General features: G+C 38.0%; 3 protein-coding genes across 3 annotated transcripts; all 3 read left to right on the top strand.

Moving 5' to 3' along the window:
• Positions 1-54: 54 nt before the first annotated feature.
• On the top strand, positions 55-2168 carry LOC109604355 (myosin heavy chain, non-muscle-like). Its single transcript, XM_020020874.2, has one exon. It carries the CDS (start codon positions 129-131, stop codon positions 2100-2102), a length of 1974 nt encoding a protein of 657 aa, XP_019876433.2. The 5' UTR covers positions 55-128; the 3' UTR covers positions 2103-2168.
• Positions 2169-2312: 144 nt separating this feature from the next.
• Positions 2313-3320, top strand: LOC109604360 (uncharacterized). Its single transcript, XM_020020882.2, has 3 exons — positions 2313-2542; positions 2594-2749; positions 2842-3320. The coding sequence occupies exons 1-3, from the start codon at positions 2407-2409 to the stop codon at positions 3126-3128; spliced, it is 579 nt and encodes a 192-aa protein (XP_019876441.2). The 5' UTR covers positions 2313-2406; the 3' UTR covers positions 3129-3320.
• A 2152-nt stretch (positions 3321-5472) lies between these two features.
• LOC109604357 (juvenile hormone esterase) lies at positions 5473-8052 on the top strand. The gene is made up of 8 exons (XM_020020878.2): positions 5473-5622; positions 5882-6091; positions 6144-6435; positions 6494-6882; positions 6933-7107; positions 7161-7351; positions 7403-7692; positions 7749-8052. Exons 2-8 carry the CDS (start codon positions 5891-5893, stop codon positions 7957-7959), a joined length of 1749 nt encoding a protein of 582 aa, XP_019876437.2. The 5' UTR covers positions 5473-5622; positions 5882-5890; the 3' UTR covers positions 7960-8052.
• Positions 8053-9522: the final 1470 nt, after the last annotated feature.

The following is a 9522-nucleotide window of genomic DNA, read 5'->3' as shown; positions in this document are numbered from 1 at the left end:
ATACTTCATTGTCATAGCAACAATCTCCAATTTACTATCACCGTATAAACAATAATTTTTTCACATGTCACTGAACAAGTGACATTGTCCATTTTGTCGTACACAAATCCATAAAAAAGTGAGCCGCAATGGACTCGGAATTGAAAAGGGCGCAAAGGGAGCTCAGGCAGAAGTGCATGCTCATCAAATGTATGGAGGAAGAGATCATGAACTTGAAGAGGGAGTTCAATAATCTCGAGAGAGCTTTCAAGCAATGTTGCAACCAGAACACGGATCTAGACGTAATGTCCTTGAGGGAAGACAAGCAGGTTCTCGAACAGAAACTGAAGAAGAAAAGCGAAGAATGCGAGTGCCTTAAGACTCAACTGCAAGAGGGTAACAACGACGAAATAGCTTGTTTACAACAGCAGATTGCGGCACAAAACCAAGTGTACGAGGAAATGAAGAAGGAAAATTGCAAACTACAGACGGAAATCGAGCAAATAAGGAGCAAGATGAAGGAGCTGCAAGATAAGCATTGCGCCGAAATGCTGGAGAAATCCAGAACCATCGAAATGCAAAAGGAGCAGAACAAGCTTTTGAACCAATGCCTAAGCAAAAGTGAAAGCGTCATCGATTCGCTGAAAGACATTGTGCAAGAAACCACGTCGGATCAGAAACAGATGCAGGAAACAACGATGAGTACGCTCGAAGCAACTCGGAGGATATGCAAATGTTTATTGGATATCGAGGAAGCAAATAACGATTCCCCGGAATCCGGTATGTGTTCCTGCGGAAGCGAAGGTACGGATACCGATGGAACGACTGGTGCCGACTCGGAATACGATGAAACGGAAATAACACAAGGCGACACTACTGGGGACGTAACAGATGGAGAACAAACATTGACTGACGAAACTGCATTAGAACAAACAATGACTGACGAAACTGCGTTAGAACAAACAATGACTGACGAATCTGCATTAGAACAAACAACGGATGACGAAACTGGAGTAGTAGTAACGGAAGTCTCAGTCAACATAAAGGTAGAAGAGACAGATGAGACAGTGGTCGAATCAGCGGGAGAACCGACAACAAAGCAATCTGTGGCAGGAACTAAAAGTCAGGATAAGACGTCAATATTGGTGACACAAGATGATGGCACACAAGACGAAACAGTGGGAGACACTGCACAAGAGCAAGCTGCGGAAGAAACAAAGCAAGGGGAGGTAGTAGAGGGAGTGTCGCAGGAAATTGGCAAAGCTATGAGTCAAACGGGAAAGCGATCTGTGCCAGCCATAAAAGAAAAAGAATCTTGTGTCTCTCAAAATAAGTGTTGCTCCTGTTCGTCGGATAAACTTAAAATGGAGGGTAATTTGGACAGTGGTGACAAGGTTTCAAAGGTAAAAATGGGGGAAAGTCAGGCTAGTGTTAAAACTAATGAAGAAGAAATAGACAAAATTACTTTAAATGCATCAGCCTCGAAAGCTTCAAGAGCTGGAACAGAATCGAAATTATCCGCGAAAGCTTCTAAAGAATCAAAGAGCGTTCAAAGCGCGAAGGAGTCTTCAAAAGAATCACTTGCTAGTTCCAAAACGAACAGTTGTAGTAGTTTCAAAAAGTCCTCAAGAGGTTCAGTAAGCTCGAATGAACCAACACCGCCTACAGTAATACAGGTTGAATGTGTCCAAAAATTAAAACAACCTTCGAAAGTTCCAGACGCAAACGCAAACGCATTGAAAACTAAGTGCTCCGCAACTTCAAAATCTTCATTGATAAAAGAATCAAAATCACAAGGCCCACAAGTTGAATGTTCCCAAGGATTAAAACAACCATCGAAAGTTTCATTTTCTAATGTCTTGCAAACCGACTGCGACGAACTTTTAAAGACTAAAGCATCATCGAAATCAAAAAGCATTCAGTGTTCGGATGTTCAACAAAAACCATCGGTGACTTCAGAATGTGAAAAATCAAAATCCGAGCTTTTTGCGCCACAAGCAACTTCTTCGAAGGTTCCCGTTGCCGATAAATGCATATGTACTGACGAACTACAACAACAAATACCAGTAGTAAAGAGTCAGTCGAAAAATTTATGCGACACATGCGAAAAGAGTAAAAAATGAATTACTAATTTAATTAATTTACTATTTTTCTACATTTTCAAATAAACATTCACAAAGTTTATAAGTTTTTATTTGACATGTCACAATGATTTATTATCATTGTATCTCTGCACGTTCATCCTAAAGGTGGGGACAAAAGTGAGTCATTTAAATTTCCCGCATCCCTTTGCTTACAAAGAAATTAAAAAAAAAACTAATATCTTTTATTGAAGTTAAGTTGGTAATTTTATTTTAAGTTGGTACATTGTAAACATCAAATTAACGAAGTGCAGCCATTATATATATATATACAATTATTATTTACATGCGAGCGTCAGATTTCCGGACCTGGCAAACCGGCGTCCATTTCTCTTATAGAATGGATGAACTCCCTTACTTCGAGGACGGCTACAACTTACAAATGAAAACGTTCAACTTCATTTTGTACATAATTCATAAAAGTAAGTCGAATTGGTTTTCGAGACCATGGCCGCAACGGTTTGATGTTCCAGCCCCAATAGTCCAGCAGGTGTTCCACGAATGGGTCGAACTGACGGCCCAGCAACGCGGCGCCATGAACATGGTCCTGTACGACGTCCCGGACGAGGGGCTCTACGGCTCCATAATAAGCGGCTTTGTTATATGGAGCCTGCTTCAGGACATGGAAGGTATTTTAGTAGAATACATTATAGGTAGAACTGTTGCCATTTTGTACGTAACGATTCGGCTACTTACAAAGAGATGTCGTGACCTGTTTCAGGGGCGGTCGGTTACCACGATGGCTACAACCCGAATTACACGATGGTGGCGGACGAACAATTTGTTGTGACGAGGAGCTTATTGATCATGAGGACGGTTATGGCCGTCATCAAGCTGAAGATGATATTGTGTTTCGAGATTGAAACGTTCAATGTGAACGATCTGCAGCCCCTGAACCGAAGAGATCCTGCCGAGTCTATGCCGAAGCTGATCGACATCGAAGAACTGGAGTTGCCCGAGAAGGAGGAGAAGGCAGACAATTGGAATTTTGGAGGTGGAGACATGTAATCACTGACGTCCTGTTTGTGGATGTAACTATATATTTTAAACAACATCCACATTCGCTGCAATACTCAGTTTAGTTCAGACCCTTTCGAATGAAATTATTGGGTCAATAACTACTACAAAGTGCAATTTGTTTTAATCTGTACAATTTTAAAATACTGCATGACAAGACAAATATATATTTACTCAACACAACTTTAATTTTATTCCAAGACCGTTGTCTCTAGATTACATTATTAAATTAATTTAAAACTGGTTAATTATAATGTCTTAACTGAAAATTAAAATAAATTAATACAGGCAAATGTTGAAATTCAAATCTGCTCCAGCATATGGAAGGCATTTTAATAGAAAACATTAAAGGTAGAATGTTACCCACTTTGTACGCAGGCGCTCCGGCTACTTACAAGGAGATGTCGCGATCTGTTTCAGGGGCGGTCGGTTACCACGATGGCTGCAACCGGAATTACACGACGGACGGTTATGGCCGTCATCAAGCTGAGGATGATATTGTGCTTCGAGATTGACACGTTCAATGTGAACGATCTGCAGCCTCTGAACTGAGAAGTCCCGTCCGAGTATATGCCGAAGCTGATCGACATCGAAGAACTGGAGTTGCTCGAGTAGGACGAGAAGACGAACAATTGGAATTTTGGAGATGCAGGTATGTAACCACTGACGTCCTGTTTTTAAACAATATCCACATTTAATACCATACTCAATTTCGTTCAGACTCCTTCGATTGTAGTTATTGGCTCAATAACTATTGAGTGCCATTTGTTTTAATTTGTACCATTTTAAAATACTACATGAAAAAAATTTACTCAACACAACATTAATTTTATTCCAAGATCGTGGACTCTTAATTACATTATTAAATTAATTGAAAATTAATTAATTATAATGTCTCAACTGACTCAAATAAATTAATACAGGCAAATGTCGAAATTCCAGCCCGCTCCAAGACATGGAAGGCATTTTAATAGAATACATTAAAGGTAGAACGTTAGCCATTTTGTACGCACACAGTTAGGCCACCTATAAAGAGATGTCGTGACCTATTCCAGGGGTTGGGGGTCGGCTACCACGATATCTACTACCCAAATTACTGAAGCTTGTCATCAAGCTGAAGATGATCCTGTGCCTTGAGATTAAAACTGACTTTTTTGTGGATAATAATATATTTTTTAAACAACTTCAGACCTCTTAAAACTGGATTGAACAACAATTGAAATGTGCCTTTATAAAATACAGCATGAAAATATTTATTCAACAAAACGTTGATTTTATTTCTATACCGTGGAATATTGATTACACCATTAAATCAATTAAAAAACCCATTTAATTATAATGTCTTAACAGCAAATTAACATAAATTAATACACGCAAATGTTGGAATTCCGTCGATGATGCAGATGGATGGCAGTGAAAGTTGGCTGGCGCTTAGAGTGTGGCGAGGTCGAACAAGTTCGGATAGTTTTTTTATCATTTTGACGTACACAAACCGGTGAACGTACCTATTTTTAATAATTTAATTACTCAACACATGCATATTCAACATTTTTTACGCAATGAACTCATTTATGGACGGCGATAACGATTTATTTATTATTAACAAGGCGTTACTCCGCATTTAACATAAATAAACAAATTGCCTTGCAAAACGGAAGCGTGTTATGAACAAAAAAATTTGGACGACACGTGTCGTCCGTCCCGCAATCCGCAAAATGTTGTGTGTAATTACTTACGGACTTTGTCGTTCGATGCACGCAAATAAGCGGGACTGTTAATTGGACCGAAGTTTGGGTTTATCGGGTTTAAATTTAGGCACGTGTGTGTGTGTGTGTGCATGGAGATAAAAAACTGATCTCACCTTGGCTGCCACAGGCTGGTGCATCGTGCCACTTTACGACCGTGGAGCTTTGAGGATACATGTCGCATTCGTACTCTGATAAGTCGTTAAAGTGGACACACGAGGCGACCGTTAATTTTATCTAAAATTGACACAAGGATGATTCACGGAAATGGCGAAATATTATCGTTTTCACACATTAATTCTAAAAATAACTTGATAACTATTGACCAACATGGTAAATAGGTAAATACTCCCAGCATTAAATGACGAAGTCAACAATAAAAATACACACAAGCTGTATCGGTAACAAACTTTGTGGTCGTCCTCCAGAAATGTATAATTACTCAATTACCCGTACCCCACGAACGAAAACCCCACAAAACAAACACACCCATTAGCATCAATTAATCACACCGACAATCGAAAATACCGAAAACAATTCGCAGACATGCGTAGGACGTTATCGGATTGAAGCAAAACAAAACAGGTATCTCGTACCTGAATTGTTTCACTTTCGTTTTGTGATCGCCATCAGAGCGGACACGTTTTTTTTATTCTCATCCCATCAACCTCCACTAATTGACTAGTGTTGTTTTCTGTGATTATCTCGAGTGGGTACTCTTAACTTGCATTTATTTTGGGGTAAGTTATAATTCATGATTTTTATCACATTTTGTGACCAAAGGAAAATTTTAGTTGGCGCATCCACCATTTTTTAAAAAATTCTTATCTAAAAGTACATTTTAATTGGTGCACCACTTTTATTAAAAAACAATTCGTTGGTCAAAGTGACAAACACTTATAACTAATTCATTCTGAACGATAACCACCTTAAAATTACACGCCAGATAACCGAAGTCGATAGCCATGCAAATATAATACAGTCATTAAACATTTCAAGTCCCACAACATGAACCTGACGGCGGCCACAGTTTTTGCCCTAGTTGTGTTGGGATACGTCGAATGTAAGAGGTGCAGCGACAACCCGGTGGTTTGCACTAGCTACGGGGAAGTCCGGGGCAGCTACAACGCCTCCAGACACGGCAGGAGGTTCATGTCGTTCCGGGGAATCCCGTACGCCCAGGCGCCAGTAGGACAGCTGCGATTCAAGGTCGAACTCAGCCATAGTTTTAGTGAATGGTTAGGATGTGTTGCATTTGCAGGAGCCACAACCGATTGAAGCCTGGACTGGACAGTGGGACGCAACTAAAGAAGGGCCGGTTTGCATCCAGACCAACTACCTATTCTATCAAAACCCTCCGGTGGAAGGTGTCGAGGATTGCCTATATTTGAACGTCTATACTCCTAGGACGGATGGGGAGTTGCCAGTTATGGTGTTCATTCATTGGGGTGCCTTCACTGCCGGGAGGGGCACCAGCGATTACATCGGTCCCGAGTACTTCATGGACCAGGATGTTGTCCTAGTCACCTTCAATTATAGGCTGGGAGCTTTCGGTTAATACTCAAAAACCATCTACCAAACATAATCACACACGTATGTTAATTGTTTCAGGATTCTTATCCACACTAGACGACGAAGCTCCAGGAAACTACGCCCTAAAAGACCAGGTTGCCGCCCTCAAATGGGTGCAAGCTAACATCGCCAACTTTGGTGGCAACAAAGACAAGGTGACCATTTTCGGACAAAGTGCAGGGGCTGGTTCCGTCCACTACCACCTTCTAAGTCCACTCTCCAAAGGGTTGTTTCACCACGCCATAAGTGAGAGTGGAAGTGCCCTCTCACTTTGGGCTAAACCTTTAAACGCCCTCCAACCTACGGTGGTTCAAGCCACAGCTGCACTAGTAGGTTGCCAATCTTCCATCGGAAATAGCACTCAACTTGTTGAGTGTCTGAGGAACGTGCCCGCAGAAACGTTGGCCAAAAGCTTCGGCGCCTTCAAAGTAAATACACTGATACTAATCATTTGGAGTTGTACTATGAGCCGTAATAGTTTCTAGGTATGGATTCGGTGTCCGTCTTCAGCTCGGTTACCGAGAAACAAACTGAAAGGAACCCCAATCCGTTCTTCACCAAAGAACCTTTGGAGTACATTCTAGCCGGGGAGTTTCAAAACGTACCGTGGATTTTGGGGACGGTTGAAGATGAAGGAATCATAAGAGTTGCCAGTAAATTACTTAACATTGTTGTTGTTTTTTTATTAATGTTTGTGTGCTTCAAGGTTTGGTGCGACAACCTAAACAACTGGAAGCGTTCAATGCCAACTTTACATCGTTGCTTCCTCAAATGTTAGTACTTTCAGTCAGTACCACAGACGTTGAAGGTGAACTAAAGAACATTACCGACCATTATCTCAACGGCCAACCATTTCTGGACGTCAACGACCCGAATAGTATCCAAGGGATGATTGACGTAAGACCTCACACGTTGAGACACAAACTCAAATCAACCAAGTTCTTGTAGCTTTACACCGGAAGGTCGTTTTCTTACGGCTCCTACCAATCGGCCATGCTTCATTCGGCGATGGGCCACAATCCAGTCTGGTTCTACAACTTTAGATACAGAGGGGAGTACTCCTACGGTGATCTATTTGCAGGAACCGACAACAACGTTGACTTTCACTGGGGTGTTTCCCACTGCGACGAGCTCTTGTACCTGTTCAAATCGAGCTTGTTCCCCGATTTAATTGATCCCACTTCCAACGCCATGGTCGACGTCATGATACAGTTATGGACCAATTTCGCTAAAACCGGGTTGGTACTTCAAGAATACTGAAGGTATATGATAATAAAAGAATGAATGTTTTTAGGAAACCGGTTGATTCAACAGTTTTAGATTGGCAACCACTGAACGTCAAGTCGTTGGAAGAGATGAAGAATGAGAATTTTAATTACATGGTTATTGCAGGAAGCCCAGAAAATAAGACCATAACTATGGACATGGAAACGGGTTTTGAAAATGAAATGATGAAGTTCTGGATCTCACAAGAGTTGTTCGAAAATATTCCCGGAATAGACTGAACTACTTTTGTATTCATTATTACCATTATAGAGTATTATTAATAAGTATTATTAGTTTGTAAATTATCTTAATATTACATAAGTATCTATAAATATAAGTATAGTATTGTATAAGTATTTTATTTTATTTAATTCTGCGTTACTAATTGCCTGACTTACCATCAATCATTCAATATATATAATAAAAAATGTCCAAGTTTATTTCTCAAAATTATTCCAATGTTGTATGTTATTTGATAAATAATTCCTAAACCTTTACAAAATACTTTAAAGCAGTGTTAACATAAAAATCCTCTTTTCCTCCTTTACATTACATTATTTTTTCACAATATTTGATTAGCTTGTTCTTTACCACCATTTCCAAATTGTTTTCAAATATACACGAAATATTTATAGGTCCGTACTCACTACATAACGAAAAATTAAAAAATTTTTGCAGTATAAGAGAAGTTTTTCTGTTTTGGGGAAATACACCATACCAATACCAAGTCGTATTTATAATATCTAAGATTTCCAGACACTTCAAATACATCCTTCACTATAATTGTTTTTATCTTAAGTTCAGTATCTGTTGCTATTTTTAATAATGATATAATATTTTTTTATTCTGACATTGTAGCCAAATCAAACGTATCAGACTCTGCTTTAAAAGAAATATTCTCTAAAATATAACGTCTATTTTCACTTCTATTTATACTATTTTGTATTTGTTTAATATTCTCAATAAAATTAACTAATTAATTAACTTTCTTTCTTTCTTTCTTTTTTCCAGTGGTCAAGATTTTTTTATGCATTAATGTACTTCTAAAATATTTTTTTTTTCCTGTCACAATATTTTCCAGCTGTTTAAATGACTGCCAACCTTCTTTATTAGTAAAAAGAGATTTTTTAATATCTAATCCTTTTAATAGTTTCTAATATTTGTTTATTCACCTATTTATTCTCAACATATTTAGCAGGAATATTTATAAACTTTATGGGACTCAATTTGTTTAAATTGTTACACTTTTTACTAAATTATTCGATAAAATATATATACTCGTTATTGAGTTGTTCCATTATTTATCCACTAATCTCATATAAAATATTTGCTTGTTGTAATTTTTATAACTTCTTATAATTTTATTGACACATTCTATTTTATAATTTTAGTAAATACATAAACTAATTAAGTAATGTTCCCTCATCTTAGGTATTGAAAGTACCGCTGACTTCAAGAGCTTTTGATTGGAAATTACATAATCGATAAAGGTTCTTCTATTTGGATTTTTTACTAATTGAAACATTTTTAAAATATATTTCTCCTGAACGTACCTGTCACTACATTTCTCAGTTGTTTAAATAACTCCAAAGCTTCTTCTTTATTAATAAAAAGATATTTTTTAATATCTAATATTTCTTTATTTAATAGTTTCTAATACTTCTTTATTTATTCTCAATATATTTAACAGGAATATCATATAGGGCACATTTTTTTTAAATTGTTAATAACACTTGTTCTATTTTATAATTATAATTTATACTTATACTAATTAAATAATGTTCCCTCATCCTAGATGTTGA

Source organism: Aethina tumida, chromosome 4 (assembly GCF_024364675.1).
Source record: "Aethina tumida isolate Nest 87 chromosome 4, icAetTumi1.1, whole genome shotgun sequence".
NCBI lineage: Eukaryota > Metazoa > Arthropoda > Insecta > Coleoptera > Nitidulidae > Aethina > Aethina tumida.
Note: the sequence above shows the minus strand (reverse complement) of the source record. Positions and strands in the feature narration are given on the sequence as shown.